This window comes from Ursus maritimus, unplaced genomic scaffold (assembly GCF_017311325.1).
Source record: "Ursus maritimus isolate PB19 unplaced genomic scaffold, ASM1731132v1 scaffold_1, whole genome shotgun sequence".
Lineage (NCBI taxonomy): Eukaryota > Metazoa > Chordata > Mammalia > Carnivora > Ursidae > Ursus > Ursus maritimus.
In genome coordinates, this window is record NW_024423343.1 from 27,425,390 (window position 1) to 27,446,533 (window position 21,144).

At 42.8% G+C, this 21,144-nt stretch overlaps 1 protein-coding gene across 2 annotated transcripts; it reads left to right on the plus strand.

Annotated features, from left to right (window-relative positions):
• The first annotated feature begins 832 nt into the window (after positions 1-832).
• On the plus strand, positions 833-19,592 carry CUNH2orf80 (chromosome unknown C2orf80 homolog). Of its 2 annotated transcripts, XM_008687442.2 has the most exons (8): positions 866-1,499; positions 3,258-3,339; positions 5,610-5,692; positions 7,222-7,309; positions 7,700-7,771; positions 13,648-13,735; positions 14,037-14,158; positions 19,128-19,592. In XM_008687442.2, exons 1-8 carry the CDS (start codon positions 1,459-1,461, stop codon positions 19,134-19,136), a joined length of 585 nt encoding a protein of 194 aa, XP_008685664.1. In that variant the 5' UTR covers positions 866-1,458; the 3' UTR covers positions 19,137-19,592. The 2 variants fall into 2 exon arrangements, with proteins under 2 accessions (XP_040497265.1, XP_008685664.1); XM_040641331.1 differs by lacking the exon at positions 7,700-7,771 and having other exon boundaries at positions 833-1,499.
• The last annotated feature ends 1,552 nt before the right edge of the window (positions 19,593-21,144 follow it).

Sequence of the window (21,144 nt, forward strand, 5' to 3'; positions counted from 1 at the left end):
AATGGTCCAGAATAATGAAATTGGTCTGGTGAAGAATTCATTTAAATTAATGACATCCTGTTTTCTCTCTGCTTATTGTTGGTGAGCTGAATTAAATAAAGCTTAATGTTTATACATTGCAATTTTTTTAAAAATTTTCTACAGTTATCTATTCCAGCCATATTCACGGTAATGATTTAAAAACACATGTACAATTTCAAAAGTACAGAAGGTAATATAATGAATATCTGTGGATTTATCTTCCCAGAGTCAACAAATGTTAACCTTTTTTTTATATTTGTGTATTAGGGTTCTCCAGAGAAACAGAAAATATATGTATGTGTGTGTATACATGCACAGAGAGAGATTTAGTTTAAAGAATTGGCTCACGTGATTGCGGTGGCTTGGCCGGTCCAAAATCTGAAGGGGATAGTCTGGCAGGCTGGAGACTCAGGTTGGGAATTCTGGCAGAATTCCTTCTTGCTTGGGAGAAGTCAATCTTTCTTCTATTTTAGCCTTCAGTTAATTGGGTGAAGCCCACCCACATGATGGAGGGTAATCTGCTCTACTCAAAGTTCACTGATTTAAATATTAATCTCATCCAAAAAACACCTTCACAGAAACACCCTGCATAATTTTTGACCAAATCCTTGGGCACAGTAACCTACCCAAGTTGACACATAAAATTAACCATCACAATTTGCTTTTTGATCTTGTTTAAGAAATAAAACATTGCAGACATAGTTGACATCCTACTTATACCTTTCCCCGGGCACCCCACTGAAAAGTGATGTTTTGTTTTGTTTTTATAAACTCCTTTTTTGTGACTTCAAACCCCTTGCGACCCCATTCTGTAAATTCCAATTTCTGGTTCACTGTGGAGATAAGAACTGAAGACATGGCCTCATATTTGCCATGGTGACGTGTTCTTTCCAGGACCTTCTGGCCACAGGAAGTTGTACATGGGTTCTATAGAAAATCCCATTATGAGCCATTGTACCAAGGTGGATTTCCTGCTATTAACTATGTTGAATGCACACAGAACTCACATATTCAGATCACAGTATGTTTGGATGCTTCTGTCCAAATAGTCTCATCTACTATTACCTGAGCCGTGACTGTTCTACTTGCTAGTTTATTGCAAGGATAAGTAAATGGTGGATGTTGGGAAACTTGGAAAGAATAAGGGGTGTCAGACAAACTCAAGGTACAGTGCACTGCCCTCCCACCCCCCGACCCTCCAGCCAGTTTAATTCTCACCTGGAACCTGCTGGATAAGAGGTCTGAGCTCTGCTCACTCCCGGCTCCCTTCCAGAGCCTAGGACTCCATGACTGGTATTTGGAGTGATAGCATCCCTAACTCAAATTCTGTCTGATTTGCTGCTGTAGCTTATAGGCTCAGAGAGCCTGGGTCTTCCCCAAGGATATCAGGTGCAGTGTAGGCTGCAGATATCTGCTCAGTCGGACAAGGCTTTAGTCATGGAAAGAAAGCTGCTAAAGAAGGAAATGAAGAAGCTCCTGTAAGTATGATGGAGAATAAACTTTTATTACACTTGGGCTTTCGTGGGTTTCAGGTCATAGATGGTCTGGATATTGGCGGGAGGTGGGGGTGGGTAAAAGCCCGAGGACGAATCTCTTCCTGCACTAAGGGAGAAAGCCAGATAGACGATCTAGGCTCTGCCTCCTGCCTGAGAGGCCTCACATGTGGTGCAAAGCAGGATGCTGACTCTTGGGGAGATGTTTCTGCCAGGATCGTGCATATCGGAGGCATCAGCATTCTAGAGCCGAACAGCTGAGCCCCCAACCCAGACTGCCCGTACTGGTCAGGATGCGCCTTCAGAAGGGCCCTGCTGGTGAAAGATAGAGGAGAGATTTCTGCAAAATGTACCCAAGGGCTCAGCATTTCAACTGCAGCCTCTGCCTCTCTTATTGTCAGTCTTACCGACTAAATAATTCATCTCCTTTTCTTGACATCCGAACTTTAAAAAAAGCAAACAAACAAACAAAATGTCAGGTTTTCCCCTGGAAAAAAAATTTCTCCTGTGGTAGTTTTCTGTGACTCGGTACTTTTTAAAGAGGGTGTTGAAAATCACAGAGCACATAAAAAGAGGGGAAAAGGCTATTCTATTACTTATACATTATAGGCACTATAATGATATCCTTTTTATCAAACACCGTCTCACAGTCCCCATCAAATATCCTTTCTCTGCCTACTATGGTAATAATTTTTAAACAAGTCCTTAAGAAATACTGGAATAAAATATGTATGACTTTACACGTATTTACATGTATGTGTTTGGAGGCCAATATAATTTTAAAAAATGTTGTCAGAAATGTCAATTCCTCCACGTAGAGCTGGAATTTCAAAATTATATAAATATAATTTTATATCCCAAGAATACATTTAGGCTACTTTAAATAGAGTATCTTGGAATTAGAAAGCAAAACTTGAGAATTTTTATTAACTTTAGCTTAATGACTCAGAAGAGCTTTTGGGAACCAGACACAACCTTACTCCTTCCCCTGCGACCCCCTCCGCCCTGGCAGTGGCTTGCCCAAAATGCATGGTAGAGACCTTGAAAACAGAACCAGCTGTAGGTCCAAGTGTGGACCTGTGCAGACGGACCCTGGGGACCCAGAATCCTTTTTCCTTCATTGGGTCTCTCTTCCTCTTCCTGATCCCCGTACCCTGCACCCCGGGGTAGCCCCCTTTCTATTCTCCTGCCAGGGCCCCTAGGAAAGGATTCCACAGGACACACAAAAGTGAAATTCCAGGTATGTTTTCACGCATAACTCCTCCTCAGGGCATTTGCATTCTAATGGGGGGGGGGAGGACAAAGGCCTTAGGGCAAGAGAATACCTCCATACAGAACATCATATAGCTGGAAATTTTCAACTTTGGACATTCTGCCTGAGTTTAACACGGGCAGCAAGGGAATCTTTGTTTTAAACAGTGGGTCTCAATCTTTTTGGTTTTGCAAAATCTCTTCTGCTTGTGGGAATGTGTCACGCCCCCCTCTGCGTTCCTATCAATTCTATTCCGACTGCGTGAGTTTTATTTTTAGATAAATGTGATTGAAGTTCATAGTGGTTAGACGTTTTAAACCTATACCATTGAAGAATTGCTATTTAAATCAAAATGACTATCAGTTGAGCCACCAGAGCCACCAGTGACTTTGTATTTTGGTGGAGGAGGGAGGGACTGGGAAGAACGCTCTTCTGCAGACGGAGCTCCCCTCTCATTCCCGATGGTTCAATGCTGCTCTCTTGCTTTTAAGGGGAGATTATATTGGCATCAGACTTCGGGAAAATGAATTTGACCCAAAAGGAAGAAGGCAACTCACCTTTCTAGATGATATGGTAAAGAAAGGCGTGCCAACGCAAGTCGCATTTGTGTTATTTGTGTTCAGGGGACGGAACAAGGATCTAACGCAGATCATGAAGAAGGCTAATCTTGATTCTCCAGAATGATCTCTTCCTCGTCTTCTCACCCTAGGGCCCTCCACGTGGTCTTTTCAACTCATTACACTGAAAGTGAAAAGAATGAGAACATAAAAGTCATGAGACTTTCGCTCTTTGCTCTTTCTCCCCTAGAAAAGATTAAAAAGCAAATGAGTACAAGGTTAAATGTTAGATACGTGATGTTAAAAATTTTTTTGACAAAATGACTTATGTAGTTCTCTAATATAATAATATTTTCTTTTGTTTTTTACCATTTGCATTGTGGAGAAAACCACAGAATTGAATAATCCTAAAATCCTTCCTCATTATTCACGTTGACACTCAGATTCACATTATGTAGTGAAAGTTCACTTCACAGAAATTAAGGAAGAAATTATGTAAAGATCTAATTCAAAAGAAATTAATAAACCCTCAGCTTTTTTATGCTTACCTGTTTACTCCTCTTGCAATAAGAAGAAAGGCTCTCTCCCCGCCCCTCCCCCTCTCCCTGCCTGCCCTCCCTGGAGCTGGAAAAACAGTTCCCCTTGGGGTTCTAAAGTGCTTCTCTGGGCACATGTTAAATGGAGAAATTAAATCAATTAAACAAGTGCTTCTCAAGCTCTAATGAGGTCTTAGTGCCAGGCCCTTTTGATTCGGGAGGTTTGGGTGGGGCTGGGAATTTGCATTCATGAGCAAAGAGGCAATGCCAAGGCTTCTGGTCTGTGCACCAACCTTTGGATTGGGTTTCAACCACTGATCACCATTCTTTCTTGCCATTGTTCACTTTCTAGTTTGGTTTAGTCGCTGAAAGAAATAAGTACAGTTGACCCTTGAACAACACAGATTTGAACTGTGTGGGTCCACTTATACGCAGAATTTTTTTTATAAATACAGTACAGTACCCTAAATGTATTTTCTCTTACGATTTTCGTAATAACATTTTCTTTTCTCTAGCTTACTTTATTATAAGACTGCAATATAATACATAAAATATGCGTTAATCGACAGTTTATGTTATTGGTAAGGCTTCCAGGGAACAGCAGGCTATCAGTAGTTAAGTTTTGGGGCAGTCAAAAGTTACAAAAGGATTTTAGACTGTAGGCGTCGGTGCTTCTAACCCCTGGGTGTTCAAGGGCCAACTGTACATTGTTTAAACAATGTTAGAACCTTAGAACCCATCTAAAACCCCCAACACAAAACCAACATTCCCTTTCCAGAGGTGGGGATAGAGAGGAAAGTAGGAAGATTTTGACAGGGACAAGGTGAATATGCTTAGAAATTACCAGAAAGATGGCCTGTAGGAGAGGAATGAACATTCGAACTGGTCCTCAGCTTTTTACTGTATACAAAACTCTTAGCAAGCCACTCATTTGGGTCTACTTGCAGTCCTTTGCTCGTGTGGGCCCCTCCACCCAGGATGTCCTTCTTCACCGACAGAAGTTTTCCTCGTCCTGTCCTTCAAGCCCCAGCTCCACCGGGGCCTCCTCTCAAAAGCCTCCCATTCTCCCCCTGACTCCCCTGTGCCCCTGGGAGCGCATTTCTGACATTGTGCTCACATAATTGAAAATCATTTTCTGTGGCCCTCTTCCCCCACCTTCACCTTTTTCTATTTTAAAATTTGAGGAAACCGAGGCCCTGAGAACATCAGTTGCTTACCCAAGGATATACCATGAGTTGTTGGCAATATCTAGATTTGAATCTATTCTCTGATTTCCAGTTTCTTATTTTTTTTTAAGATTTTATTTATTTGAGAGAGAGAGAGAGCATGAGTGGGGGGAGGGGACAGAGTGAGAGAGGGAAGCAGACTCTCCGCTGAGCAGAGGGCCTGATGCGGGCCTCAATCTCAGGACCCTGAGATCATGACCTGAGCTGAAGGCAGAGGCTTAACCGACTGAGCCACCCAGTCGCCCCCCCCCCCGATTCGTAGTTTCCTTCCAACAATCTATCCTTTCTTTTCCTGTCACCATGAGTCAAAGATTAAAAAATGGCCCTAGTAAGAGGAAAACGTAATGACTGAAGATCTCTAAATAATCTGAGTATCAGGCTACTGGACATAGTGGTTGATCCTCCCATTGTGGACATGACAAAATAGTAGCATAGGCTTAGCAATGCCATTGTCATTGGGTCCAGGGGGTTCTTCAGCCAATGTCTAAGCCCCTCCCTTTGCTGTCTGTGCTTCCTGCTTCCAGGCACACTATGACTTGGCCATCAATGTTGCTTTGCAATGGCTGGATCACTCAGAAGACTTAACTTGGCTGGAGTGGGAAAAAGTGTGAGTTGAAATAGGTTTTTTCTTTTTTTCCATCTTTTTTTTTAAATGTATGACTATGAGTAGTGATAGAGAAAGCTTCTGTCTGGCATTTTCCACCGTGAGGCACTCTGATTTGAAAACACTGCAGGGTGAGGACCCCTAGCCAGCTAGACACCTGAAGAAACCCCACAGTTGTCAACATAGTCATGTTGACATATTTTGCATCTCTGCTGATTGGTTTCTGTCAGATGATCTTTCTCACACATAATGTTGTGTCTTAGAAATATAACTGTGCTTTATCACGCATGTGCCGTGATTTTTAAAATGGTTAATTCTGTGGGTAAATGCTGTGGTCATTTTCGAAGGACTATCAAATACAATTTCTTAAGCATTTAACTAGATTTATCCCTGAGCTGAGCTATTTGGACTAGAGCTGTTTGAACCCTTTCCAGGATCATCTGTCAGGCAGACTCACTCAGTTGGTAAGAATAAGGAACTAATGAGGCCAGGATTTAATAGCTTCAGAGGCCAGTTATTTTTTCTGTTCCATCACCTTAGAACACTTACCGTCTTGGGTAGCTATATCAATTAGGGTTTAGTTGTAATAAGCAGAAAATCCAGCTTGAACAGACTTAAACAACCCCCCCCCCAAATGGGAGGGGAGTAGGAATTTATTAACTTTATTTGAAAAGTCCAGGGCTAGGTCTACACTAGGCATGGCTTGATTCAAAACTCAAATAATGTCATCAGGATTTACTTCTGGACTATTTCCTATAGGTGGACAGTCTTCTTTTTTTGAGAGAGAGAGAGAGCATGCGTGAGTGGAGTGAGGGGAAGAGGGAGAGAGAGAGAGAGGATCCCAAGCAGGCTCCACACTCAGCAACAGGGGCTCGATCTCAGGACCCGATCTCAGGACCCTGAGATCATAACCTGAGCTGACATCAAGAGTTTGATGCTTAACTGGCTGAGCCACCCATCAGTGGACATTATTCTTAATTTTAGCCCATTTTATCACAATATTCAGTCCATAGGAGAATAGATGAAGAAAAAAATCACAGAACTGTGTCTCAATTGTGCCTCAGCCCCTGACTTGTCCAGAGGTGGAGGGTGGGGGATGGGATACTCTGACTAGCTTAGTCCACAGGGTGTTTTCCACCCTTGGAATCTAGGGGTGTTCTTGGCTTCCCTAGAAGCAGATAGGCTTACAATGGGTAAAGCAGTTCCCCCGAGCAAGAAGGGAGAGTTCTGCCACAATAAGGGGAAGAGGATATAGATTGGCAAAACCATAATTGTCCACCATAGTGGCCAGTGTTTGAGAGCTGTGAAAACATGGACAGATGAAAGCAAATTCATCACCACTGTTGGAAGATCCAGAATTCAAAGTGTGCACTTTACTGATGGCAGACTAACCACCTCAGTTTTGTAAATAAGTGCATAACACATGGCCATTGGAGATTAATTATGGATTGTTATTATTATTATAAGCTTACCAGGTGTCAAAAAGAACAAAAATAAACCTTCCACTGTTATTTATTCATATTCCCCCTTAGGAAAATGCCATTTCATGACAGACCTGTGTATCCAAACCGGAAAGAAAGAGAAGCAATGATTTTATCATCTTATGCTGGAATCTTAATGGTAAGGAAAAGAACACTACTCGCATTTATGGAGACTATATTTGTTATGTGCATTTTTATATTAATGCATATCTATTTTATTTTTCAACCAATCTTTCTAAATGCTTAGGATTTACAAATGTTAAGTGTTTCTAAGATGTAATAAAAAGTCTTTGATTCCTGTATGGTATTGTGAAAACATTTATTTAAAAAGCAAGAAATGGAATGAAAAGACATACATAATTAGATGCTGGAGATTCTGATGTATCCATTTATTCAGAAGTTATTTATGTAGTGCCCATGCTATCCAGACATGATACTGGACATACCAGAGGTATAATTTCTTTGTTTTGTAATATAAGAAAAGCCATGATATGATAATGCATTTGTTGGTGCTGTTGTTTTTTAACAGAACAGTATCCCAATTGAGGAAGTCTTTAAAATGTACGGAGCTGATCCTTCTACCAATTCTGGGGCTACTAAGGTAGGGGTGATCTGAGACTATCAATAAAAGGGATTTTTAGAGAAAATTTATTTTATACATTTGTAGTGTATTTTTAACATTTTCAACCTCATGAAACAACAGTTTTTTTAATCAAATGTACAAAACCAGATGTAGCCATATCTTACTTGGATAATAAATCTTTGTAAAATGACTTCCTTACGTGGGGGCTGTGTCAGTAATAACAACCGTATTTTGCGTAAGGCTGAGTAGAGGCAGCAAATGGGGCACCAGCTTAGAGTCTAGATTCTGCCTCTGTTTCTGGTGGACAGAATTCTCACTCACACGTTTTGTAATGTAGGTTTGGCAAGTCCAAGTGCTCCTCTTGCATGATGTGCTAGAACATTCAGAACTAGGACAAGACCTGCAAGGTTCAATCTCATGAGAAATTCTGTAGTTCGCTGCTGCCACTCTTCTCCTTCCCACGAGAGTCCTTTAAACCACAGCAGTAGACGCAGCAACTATCAGAAGTCCAATGACCTGAGTTCTGACACCACTTTCACGGAGCCCAAGGTCCCTTTCCCTCTTTGAGTTTCCATATACTGATGTAAAAAAATTTTTTTTGAATATTGAGTGATCTCTACAGCCAGTTCAGTTTTTGCTATTTATGGACATATGCGCATTTAGTAAACATTAAATACAAGCTGGTATTTAGAGGTGAACACTGATCGGTTTACCTTTAGATACCTCTAGAAAAGGGAAGAGGAAAGGGAGCTGAGCAGAAGGGGTGTGCAGGGAGGGAAGAGAGAGAATCCATACCCTCCTACCCAGCCTTCTGCTCACACTGTCACCTTCGATGTCCCGCCATGACTTGGCAGGAAGGCCAGACCAGGGACAAGGCTATGACCATAGAAATGCCTGCTCCCCCTGTTCTTTATCCATAGACCATACAGTGAACAATAGGGTCATATAAAACCAAGAGCTCACCAGGTCCAGCCTAAGAGTCAAGCATTTACTTTGAAGTATTGTAACGTTGAATCCAACTGTCCCATCACCTTAATCCCTGTGTAAGTTGGCTCTTGTCCTGAGACTCAAGGTCCCTTGATCACAGAGGACATCAGCACCTTACCTCTGATCATCCTAGTTTCAACCTCATTCATTCATTCATTCAATTTAGTTGTAGGTACAAGGGATATAAGGGTGAATAAGTCAGACAAGATAATTTTCTCATGGGTCTTATATCTTATGTTGGAGCTAACATTCTACCTTGGTTGAAATATAAGCCACCCCAGGCCCAGTGCTCCTCAGAGACCAAGTTGTCCTTGGCCTTTAAAGAAAGTCCAGATCTTTTAGTTCTTTTTTTCCCCTCCTCCCTACCCCCAACACATACACATAAATATCTCAGCTCAATCCCTTCTGGTTCAGCCATTTTGTTTTTCCACAACTTCTGGTGCCTGGGGACGGCTAGCGCAGGCATCAGGCGCTGACTGGTTGGCCTCAACTCACAAGGTCAAAGGGCAAATATGGAAAATCACATCCTGGAGGGGATGGCCCTATGAACCCTTCTGGTCTTGGTTGGGTTATCAGTCAAGAAGGTTTGGAAACACAGGTGTCCAAGTAGCTCAAACCATGTAACCAAGTAGCCAGGTTCATTTTAAAGGGCCAGAATAGGAAGCCATGCTCTTTAGAGGTGGGCTGGCCAATTTCTATCAGAAATCTATCTATCCAGTCTTTTATTCAGTAAAGAGACTTTATTCACCACATTCCTTGTTTGGTTGTGCACAGTCTCTGTTCTCACATCGGTGACCAAAACCAAAAAGCCCAGATGTGCACATGGACTACAGAATGACCAGCTCCAAAGGGAAATAGATAAGATGGTCATGGAGGGAGCTTTCCTTCAAACACCTGCATTTGTATATTGTTACAGGATATGACTGGGATATCAGCTCATTTATTGGTTTGTATCTGGAAGGCAGCTTGGGGTAAGGGTTCAACATGAGGATTCTAAAGCCAGGCTGCCTGGGTTTGAACCACTCTGAGCAGAGGAATTCTGGGCAAGTCTTCTAAATTCCATCACCCCTGATTTCATCATAAAAACAGGGACCAGAAAATGGGATTGTTGTGGGAAATGAGGTGAATTAGTACTAGTAAAGCCCTTAATGCTTGACACATGGTAACCTTAAAACAATAACTATAGTTAAGGTCCTAGTACTTGGGACTTGAATATCTGATTTCCTCTATATTCCCATAAATCAAGGTTTTGCAACATTTCAATCCAGATAATCCTTTGTTGTGTAGGGGGGTGGGGCCAGGGCTGTCCTGTGCATTGTGGGACGCTTAGCAGCATCACTGGCCTCTACCCTTTAGATGCCAATAGCTTCCCCCAGTGTGACAACCAAAAATGTCTCTCGACTTTGCCAAATGTCCCTTAAGAAGCAAAAGCACAGCTGGTTGAGAACCACTGCTCTGAATAATTAAACAGCCCATCAACCATCCTTATACATTATCAACATAATACCAACTTTGCCTATACTAGACACCGAACGATCACAAAGGGTATGATACCATTTGAGCCACAAATACAAGAGTCTAAGGATCTTCTACCCTTGTGGACCCCACAAGCTCCCCCCTGCTTCAAGAATGCCGGCCCAGGCCTTGCTATCGCTGCTATATGTCAGCTCAACTCCGGGACCTCCTCCACAGCTTAAAAGAGAAATTAGTAAAACGTCTCAATGGATTAAATTGTAAGAGCTATTTTAACAGTCTTTTGAGGTTTAACATAATTTCAAAAAAATTGTTTTAACCAGGAGATGGGGTTGTTCAAAAGAAGTTATTGACAAAGTTTCTTCTCTAATTGCTGCATATATCTGAATAAACTTTGATTCCTTTGGATAAAATGTCTCCTAAGTGAGAGCTAAAATCCTCTCCAAGCAAGAGCTTCAAGCCCTGTAGAATACTAATCAGATTATGTGGACGGTCTGGCCGCTAGAGTCGGCTACAGGATATAATATGGGTTGTGCTTAGGCTGACGGCTTTCTTCAGGAGTATTTGCTGCCACCTGGTGACAGAAAGGCATCATGGGCCCAGCGTTGTTCACCAATTCTATTATCCTCAGGTTCTACTCCTGATAGGGAGCTGTTATTTGATGACAGGGAGCCATTTTTCTGCCGAGGACCTTGGACCTATAGGGAAAAAAAATCAGCTAAAGGTCTCACACAAATGACGGTATTTACAATTAGCTTCAGATAAATATAAAATCACCTACTCAATTTTAAGCTGAAGAAAAAGGAGTGTAAATCTGCTTTCAACACAGCAAGCAAGCAATAAAAATATTCTTCAGTTCCATTTGTCAGAAAAAGAGGGAAAAAAGGAAAGGGAAGCAGAGAGTAAAAATTAGTGTAACCGAGAGAGGAGAAAGACAAGGAGAGGTGGCTGGAGACCATCAGAACCTCTACTCCTTCTCTCTTCCTGCAGCCACACCCCAAAGTCTGAGCGGCCATCACTTAACTCCATCCAGAGCCCAAAGCAGGCTTTTCAGAGGCAAACAGTCCAGTCCCAGCTCTGCCACTTGCTAGCTGGTGGCCTTGGATAAGTTATTTAACTTCTCTGATTCCCATTTTCCTTATGTGAAAATATGCATGCTTATACTTAGCAAACTATGCTAGGTCCTTCTGAGCATTCAGTGAGACCACGCATATCGGGAGGGGAGCCTTCAACATTAGTGTTATTATCTCCACACCCACCCCCACTCCTGTCTCCCATCCAGGAGACCGTTGACAGCAGCCTGGTCTTTCTGTGGCAGTCGCATCTTCCCCCGTCACACTTTTCTGCAGCCCCAGACTCCAGGCACTTACTATGATAATCTGACGAGTGTTTTCTCTTCTTGAAGGATGCTAACCCAGCCTGAAGTGTACAGAAATGAAAATGGATTTTCACGATAAGGAGAGGGACCCATTGGGTTTAAACAAAAGTTCAATATTGGCAGGTCTTCGTGATGGGAGATGGAAAACCATGCTTTCGATATCCATAATGTCCAAATGAATTCTTACAATGCAAGTTTAAAGTATAAAGCCCAAGCGAGCAGCAACTCCACCAGGGGGGTGAAATGGAACAGTTTCAACAGTTTGGGAGCTCTCCGCGCACCCTCTCCAGCCCCCACCCTTCCTGTCGCTCCACGTTTCTTTCCACTATCTAGAACTGTGGGTTTATTATTTTCTTGTCTTTCATCCTAGTGTTACCACATATGCGTGTCCCACCAATATATTGTTTAGTTTTACGTGTTCTTTGAACTTGATAGAAGTAATATAAAAGGCAGTCTTTATAACTGAAGCAAATGTTTTATTCCAGGGCTTTCTTTTGTCCTTCAGCACTATGCTGCACAAATTCATCCCTGCCGTTTATTTTCACTGCACACAGCATTGTGCTGTAAGGGTACGCCCCAACTTCTCTATATATTCTTCCATTTTAGACATTGGGATGATTTCTATTATATGTCTCTGTACGTCCAGTAAAAGAGTTTCCTACCACAACCCTATAAGGCCATTACGAGTATTATTATTATCACATGAAGAAACAGACACAGAGGAGTTAGGTGACATGCCCAAGGTCACGCATCTTGTAGGTGGTGCAGCCCGCACTCACGCACAGCCTGTTTGACACTAAAGTCCGTGCTGTTAACCACTATCGCTTGACTAGAATGGTAGTCGTTCAACTAGTCAGTAACCCTTGAGGGCCTCCTAGGTAGGGCACTCTGTGCAGCCCTGCAGAGAGAAGGTTACATTAGCTAACTGGGCTCCTGTTTCCACACCCAACCCATTCTCCACCCGGCAGCCAGAGCACTCTTTTTAAACCCTAAATCAGACCTGGTCACACTGCAGCTTGAAACTATTTCAATGACTTCCACTGAGTCCTGGAATGACGCACAGCTCTCTACCGTGGCCAACAAGGACCCAGATTATCTGGCGCCTGCCTGCCTCCCTCTCAGCCCCATCTACAGTTTCTCCTTTCTCACTGTGCTCCTGCCACCCTAGCTCCCTTTCTGTGTCTAGAAACACAGGTTATTCCCAGAAGACCTTCTCGTTCTCTCTGCCTGGAGCACGCCTCTCCAGCACTTCCCCTAACTGGCGGCCACTCGTTCTAGAAATTTCAGCTGAAACACTGCTTCTTTCTGGAGGCTTTCTCTGGCCCTCTGTCTGAAGTGGTGGCTGTCCAGTCACCTGCTAGCACATCATTTTGTTTTGTTTATTAAACGTATCACATTGGATGGTTTGTTGTTTGCGTTTCCTCGCTTGGCTCCAGAAGGGCAGGAACCTTGTCTGTCATCGTAACCACAGGGCCTGGCCCATAGTAGGTGCTCACTGAAAACTTGTTGAAGGAAGGAAGGGATGAAGAGACAGTCCTAACCTTGAAGAAGTTTCCAGGGCAGCAGACTGTGGGCTATAACTAACTACAACCCACTGGGGTTGTTCTATGCGAGTGCATGCTTTGACTTCCCAGATGGGTGAGTCAGTCATTCTGCCTTGGGGTAAGGTGGGGGTGCGGGGTGCCTGCATAGGAGAGCAGGGGGCGTGGGGGTGGGAAGACACGGGGCCAGTTTCTCAGAAAAGGTGATATTTGAGCTACATCTCAAACGAAAAATAGGAGCCTCTAGGCAGAAAAGGAGCAAATTGTTATCCCAGGTAAAAGGCAACAATGTGAAGAGCATCCGTGTAGGAAAGGGCATCCTGGACAAAGGGGACCAAGAGTGGGAGCAAAAGGCAGTTGTAGGACCGTGCGTGCCGTGTGAAATGTGAGTCTCCCTGACAGGTGCTTAGAGCTAAGGACTATGGGTTGGTTCAACAGACCAAGTGCTATAACTAGCAGGTGTTAACAGCACAAAGCGTGTGCAGCTTTTAAAAAGAGGACTGTTCTCCTTTCAGGTTCCCCGAGCTCCGCCTCTCCGCCTCTCCCTGCATCCCTTTGCCATGTTAACAGCGCCCAAAGCAGCGGAATACGCCCGCAAACAGAGTAAGCCTCTTTACTTCAACCTGCCTAGGGAAAGTTAAGCAAAACTAAGAGGTAAACTCACGAAGGAAGGCCAAAGTTGTGAGGGTAATAAGATTTCTCTGTCCAGTTGAATAAAGTAAAAACAAACCAGAAGGACTCATGACTTAATTTCCCTTCATTACAGGCATCAGGGAAGTCTTACTTCTCAGACCCTTTAGTGACGGGAGCAAGGCACTCTAGAAGGGAAGGATCTAAAACTGTGGGTGGATTCGTTTTTAAAAAAATTTTTTGATACAGTTACGGTTACCACATGTGTCTCTAGGTGTCAAGTTAAGAAGGGGAGCCACAAATAAAAATGTCACCAGCAACTCTGCAAGGCAAGCAGATAGCACAGCGTGGAAATGTTCAAAACATGGATGTTTGGACACCCAGCCAAAGAACAAAGTAGGTCTAAAAATGTAAATCGGACCAAACTGATACCAAGCGTTTGGGGAGTACTTTACTGATCTTGTGGTTAAAAGTCCAGCCTTTGGGGTTAGAGGCTGCGGGTCTGAATCTGAATGAAACCACTACATTCCAGCTGTGTGACTTCAGGCGGACTATGTAACCTCTCGACGCCTTCGTTTCCTCCTCTGCAAAGTGGGAAAAGTAAGGGTACCTCCTCTCCGAGTGGTCGGGATAGATAACTGGGATGATGCATGTTAAGAGAATAGGTAAGTGCTTGGTGCACAGTAAACCCTAAATAAATACGAACCAGGATTATCTTCTAGCATTTGGGAAAAAAGTCACCACTTAATCAGCTGTGACTGTTTGATTCAAGGAAGTGTGCTGAGGAGATGTATATGAATGCCTGTGTCCTAAAGGTTTCTCTTCCTGGCCCCTTTCTCTCTAATGAAAGTTTGTGTTTGCCTGCTTTGTATCTCTGCTGCTCCTGCCCTGTCCCTCTGATTCCTGGGACATTGATGCCGCCGAATTCAGAGAATGGTCCAAGATGCCCAGGGCTGGAGACAAGGGAGAAAGGCAGGAGAGTTCATGGCCCTTCCAGGCCCGGGCTCTCTACTGTCATGTGCAAAGTGAAAAGGAAATGTAAAAAGACGTCAGGAGACCAAGTCAGTCGATATAATAAAAGCTGAGAGGGGAGAGAATCAGGTACGTGGTACAGTTGGCCACCTGGGCTGCTTTAGGACTTTGTTGAATGAGAGACTGGTGGGCCGGCTGCAGGGTTGTAAGGTAGCAAAGGGAAAAGGGAATTTTGAAACTTGGTACACTGGATTATGCATTGGGTTTGCTTTAAGAAACACAAGTGAAAATGAAACACAAGTGAAAATTAGAATGTCTTACAATCTAGTTTGGGTGCTGTCCTGCTGTCCTGCGCATAATGTGACTCTTTGGTCACATTAGGGTTTTAATAAGTGTTATTCTAGTAACGTAACAACACCACTATTGGGAAATCTTTACGAGTTTTCTTTTAAAGATATTTGCTATAATGAGATTTGAAGGCATAGTTTTTCTAGAACCATATCTGTTACTGAAGAACTGTTTGAAGTAAGATGAGGTTTTGTTTTTTTTTTAAATATGAGTTTGGATATAGCAAGTTTTAGAAAGTAAAACAGAACAGCAAGAAAAAAGTTACTCCAGAAATAACACAGAAGTACATGCACGTATGCACGCCCACACACACACACACACACACACACACACACACACTGATATCTAGACTTTAACCTTAATCATGAAAAGAATAAATCTCTGAGGGGCACCTGGGTGGCTCAGTCGGTTAAGCAGTCTGCCTCCGGCTCAGGTCATGATCCCAGGGGCCTGGGATCGAGCCCCGCATCAGGCTCCCTGCTCTGCGGGGAGTCTGCTTCTCCCTCTCCCTCTGCTGCTCCTCCTGCTTGTTCTCTCTCTCTCTCTCTTTGTCAAATAAATAAAATATTTTTTAAAGATTTTTTATTTATTTATTTGACACAGAGACACAGCAAGAGAGGGAACACAAGCAGGTGGAGTGGAAGAGGGAGAAGCAGGCTCCCCACTGAGCAGGGAGCCCCACTTGGGGCTCGATCCCAGGACCCCGGGATCATGACCTAAGCCAAAGACAGATGCTTAACTGACTGAACCACCCAGGCGCCCCTAAATAAATCTTTTTTAAAAATGTATGGGAAATACACTTCCACAGTTTATTGCTTGAAGAGGTTTTTCATTTTATATATTTCAGCTTCGAGTCTTTTCCTTATCCATCTGTTTATGGATATGGTATCATGTCTTTTAGCTGGTGAACAACTTTTTTCAACCTCAAGATAAAACAATGCCTCATTCAGAATGTTCTATGTATTTCAAACCACAAAATTGCTTCATAAAGTAAGGGAAAGGGAGAAAAATTTTTTTTAAACAATCCAGATATTTGGGGAAATAATTTTAAAGACTCCTTTTATACTATATTGATATTAGTAATCCATCGATTAGTCAAAATGAATATGAACAACACCATATCCTAGGAAAGTGTCGATACTGAGCACATTACTGGGAAATGGATTCGAAGTGGACAGGACCATACCAAAGAGCTAGGAGACAGACTGGTGATGAAGAGGGCGGACTCTGGAGTCACACAGCCCAGAGGTGACTCTTGGTTCTCCCATTTAATAACGGGCATGAATCGTTAAGTGAATCTCTCTGTGCTTCCGTTTCTCATCTATAAAGAAAGGGTTCTAACAGTACCTATCTCATAAGGTTGTTACAAGGACTAAATGAGCTAACATATGTGGAACGGCTTAGAAAAGTGCCAGGACCATGGCTAGCAATAATACAGGCGCTCCTGTGACTACCACTCCTGACAAAGTCACGGTATCGTGGACCGAACAAGATACAGAGACAGGGCAGTTTGAGGGACCCTGGTTTCCAGTTCCACAGGCAAGGAATTTAGAAACTGCCACTCCTCCTAACAAGAAAAAGCTGAACAGGCTGAGAAATCAGCAATTCCTCTCGGATCTGTAAGACAGGGGAGGTCAAAGGGCAAACGTCTGCCCCCAGGGTCGGAGAGACAGGCGGATGTGGGGGAGTTAGAGTTCACCAGAGCGAAGACTCCCTGGCGGAAGCTGCTGGCATACAGCGCTGGAGTAGGAAACCCTTAACTGCAGTTGGCAAATCACAGGAAACTCTGTGCACACAACTAGGAGGGTTAAAAACATAATATAATAAAAAAACATAAAAAAAAAAAACTCCAGGGGGACCCAGTCATAGCAGGGTACCCACAATTTTGCGAGATTTACCTGCAGGAGCTCTGCCAGGTTCTCACAGTAAATACTGGAGAAAATTCCTTTCATGTTTCCAGCAGCGAGGGGTAGGGGTGGAGGTGGGGCGGCGGTGGGGGGGGTGGAGTGGGAGGAATTCATTTTTAAATACAGCAGAGCACTCTGTTCTTAGCAAGGCCTACCCTGAGTGGCTACTAGTTACCTATAGCCTAACCTGTTGACGTTTTATCAGAACCCAGCTGACCTAGAAGAAGGGAAATACCCACTTCATTCAGCTCTAGTCATCTGGTTCCAGCTGGAGGAGAGGAAACATTGAGAAACACCTGTGAGTTTCCAAGTCCAGAGTCACAGGCTCACTAAAGACTGAGATCAAATCAGAGGACTGCAGAACCCTTACCTTAAGCCCACATCCCACCACCACATCGCTGAAGACCTATTAGAGAGTTCCTTTTACTCAGGGCATCAAGTCTAGCTATCAAGAAAGAATTACAAGGCATACTAAAATGCATAAAATAAAACATAATTTAAAGAGACAGAGCAAGCATTACAAACAGACAAGGCAGGGATGTTGGCACTATCAGACCAGGAATTTGAAACAAATCTGATTTAATATGCTAAGAGCTCTAATGGATAAAGTAGACAGCATGCAAGAACATATGGGCAATGCAAGCAGAGAGAAGGAAATCCAAACTGTTAACTGCAGGTGGTGGGCCTATGTATTTTCATTGTACAAATATTTCAACTTTTCTGGATGAAAATTTTCATAATAAAATTATGAAGAAGAAAAGAAAAAAGAAAATGTCAGAGTGGATCAGAAAACAAGACCTGATTATATGTCATCTACAAGACACCCACTTCAAATATAAAGACACAGATAGGGGGCGCCTGGGTGGCACAGCGGTTAAGCGTCTGCCTTCCACTCAGGGCGTGATCCCGGCGATCTGGGATCGAGTCCCACATCAGGCTCTTCTGCTATGAGCCTGCTTCTTCCTCTCCCACTCCCCCTGCTTGTGTTCCCTCTCTCGCTGGCTGTCTCTATCTCTGTCGAATAAATAAATAAAATCTTAAAAAAAAAAAAGACACAGATAGATTAAAGGTAAATGGGGAGATAAAATAAATCACTCCAGCCCTAATCAAAACCAAGAAAAAGCTATATTAATTTCTGACAGAGCTGACTTCAAAAGCAGAAAAATTATCAGGGATAAAGAAAGGCATTTGATAAAGGGGTCAATTCTCTGAGAAGACATACAAACCTTAACATGTGTGCACCGGACAACAGACCATCAAGCTACATGAGGTAAAAATGGATAGAGCTGCAAGGAGAAATCACTGGCTCCACTATCATAGCTGGAGATTTCAGCACCCCTCCATCAGAAATGGAGGGATGGCGATTCAAGTTTAAATTCAAAGCAATATGTAACATTTCAAAATAACATGGCGTAAGCATAATACACAACTATTCAGGGGCAAAAAAAGAAATGATTTGCTTTAGGTATGGTTAGTCAAAAGAAGTATAACTTCTATTATTTGTGTTTCGATTTGGAAATAATTTTGAGCTTAGAGGAAAATTGCAAGAATAGCACAAAGAGCCCTCGTACGCCTTTTATTCCGTGTCACCAGTTGTTAGTGTTTTGTTCCATTAGCAGCTCCATTTTTCCTGCCTCTCTCTCTCTTTTCGTCTCTCTTTCTCTCTGTGTAGAGATATAAAATTCTTTCTGAGCCATCTGAGTTACACTCACTATATCACTATACCCCTATATACTTCAGTGTGTATTTCCTGAGAACAAAGTCATTCCTGAAATAACCATAGTATAATGATCAACTTCAGAAAATCTAACATTGATACTTTGATCTGATCTACCATCTACATACCAATTTTGCCAAGTGACCCAATAATGTCCTTTGCTAAACATTTTTTTTCTTTCTGTACAGGATTCAGTGTGAGATCATATACTGTATTTGGTTGAGAAATATAACTCAATTGCCAAACGTCTCAGAACAATTCCATGGAAGTTCTTTTGTACCTACACATATTTTAATCCATCTTTGTCCGTAACTTAGTATTTGATATTTGACCTTAACTCCCTATAGACTGAAAGCTAATGTCTGTGTACATGTTAAACTGATGGACTTGATACCAAAATCACTTTTTTTTTATCCCGCAGGCCACTTAGAAACTTGGGATTGCACCATGGAACTTCATGATAAAGTCTCTGGGAGAGGAAAAGAAACATCATCTTAACACTGCAACTCTTGCCAGCACATTTTTCTTTAAAGTTAGCTTTTGGCGCAAAGTTTATTGAAGTGTTTCTTCGGATGTTGGGCTTTCTTTCTCTTAGAATCCTATCGTGTGTCTATATTGTGTGTGTGTGTTTTAAGTGTATATCTTATGCTACTTCATTGTAACTGGAAGACTGCTGGTGGGAGAATTTTCAGACTATGTAGCATTTCGATGTCAGAGCAGACTGGCTTTGCAGCACATTTCACGAATGTTAAGCACGAATATTGCAGAGTGGTGGGGTCGGAGGCAGTTTCCCAAAGTCTCGATCTGAAATAAAATGAATCTGTCATTCATTGCCTTACTATGTTCTCACATGGAAACATCTAAAATCATTTCAATAAAGCGTTAAAAGAAACATGAGGGCAGGCTTTCTTTCAGTAAATATAATGACTATTAGGAAAAAGAAAATGTTCTAGTCTTTCAGCACTTTCCAAAATGCTGATGAGGCCGGTGGTTTGGCTTGTAAATACATGTAGTAACAATTTGACCAAATGAATGAGTACAGATTACACCTCTCTTAAGGTTTTGATGGGCCACCTGTCTGCAGAACAGTTGTCTTTAACACGTGCAAAAACACGTGTTTGGTTTGTTGGCTTTCACCAGAAATGGTGGTGCACCCCGATGTGGCACTGTTGTTGGGGAGACCGATGCTGCCTTTTCCACCTGGGTTCGGTTATGGCCGTAACTGAGGTTTACCAGTAGGCCCGCAGCACTGGCAGGGAAGCAGGGGCTGTATCAGCAACTTGTGGTCCCTGGGTACGCTGTCTAGTGTGCTACGACTTTGCCCCATTTCCTGTGGTCTAGCTCTGCTAGTTGGGAGGGAACATTTCTTTCTTCGTGACTACTGCTGTCTGTCCTTTCGACAGCTGCACATCTGCTTTACATGCTGCCCAAAGACCCACGGAGGTGTTTGACTCCATCTTTCTACATACACACAGGTGACAAAAACGAGCTGGGGACTGAAGGCCTCCCGCAGCCCTGCATAGCTGAGGAGCACTTCAAATCAGCAGGACAGCAGCAGTGGAGAAAGCTCCTCAGGCAGTCACCTGGGCTCTGTGAAACCGTGATGCTCCAGGAAGGGAAAACGTAGGCAAATCATGATGCTGGTTTTGAAAACAAGAAGCAACCCTAGGAGACAGTTGGTGGGAGAGAGAGGGATGGGAGGATCCTGTATGTTTTCCTGCTCTCAGACGGTCTCACAGAGTCTTAGGAAATCTCTTTATTTTTAGTCCAAGGAGAAGCGTTTAATCTCAAAACAAAATAGACTTATTTTTAAAATTTGCTGCTTTTCACCAGCAGCTCAGTGTTACACATTTACAAATTGAGTTTGTTTTTCATCTCATGAAAGTAATATGTATTTATGGTAGAAAATTAAGGCAATCGAGGAACCTGGGTGGCTCAGTCGGTTAGGCGTCTGCCTTCGGCTTGGGTCATGATCCGGGGTCCTGGGATGGAGCCACAACCAGGGCTCTCTGCTTGGTGGGGGCCTGCTTCTCTCTCTCCCTGCAGCTCCCCCTGCTTGTGCTCTCTCTGTGTCAAATTAATTAATTAATTAAAAAAGAAAATTAAGGCAATCAAAAACAGCAAAAAGGAGAAATAAAAACATAAAACTAGGATCTATAATCTTGCCATTTATTAATTACCATGACTAACATTTTGGTGTATGCCTACACCATTCTAATCTTTTTCTCGCCCTACATAAACATACACAAAATACTTCGAGCAAAACCATATCATACTGAGGAGGTAATTTAGAAAATGTAATTGTCTTTCAATTAGAGGATTTTTTAAATCACCCTTAGCCCTTCAAGTCCTTCTGGAACTCATAGGATTGTCACAAGTCACCCCAGATGGAACCACCAACCCCATCTCAGCAGTTTCCATAGGCAAACACACAAAAT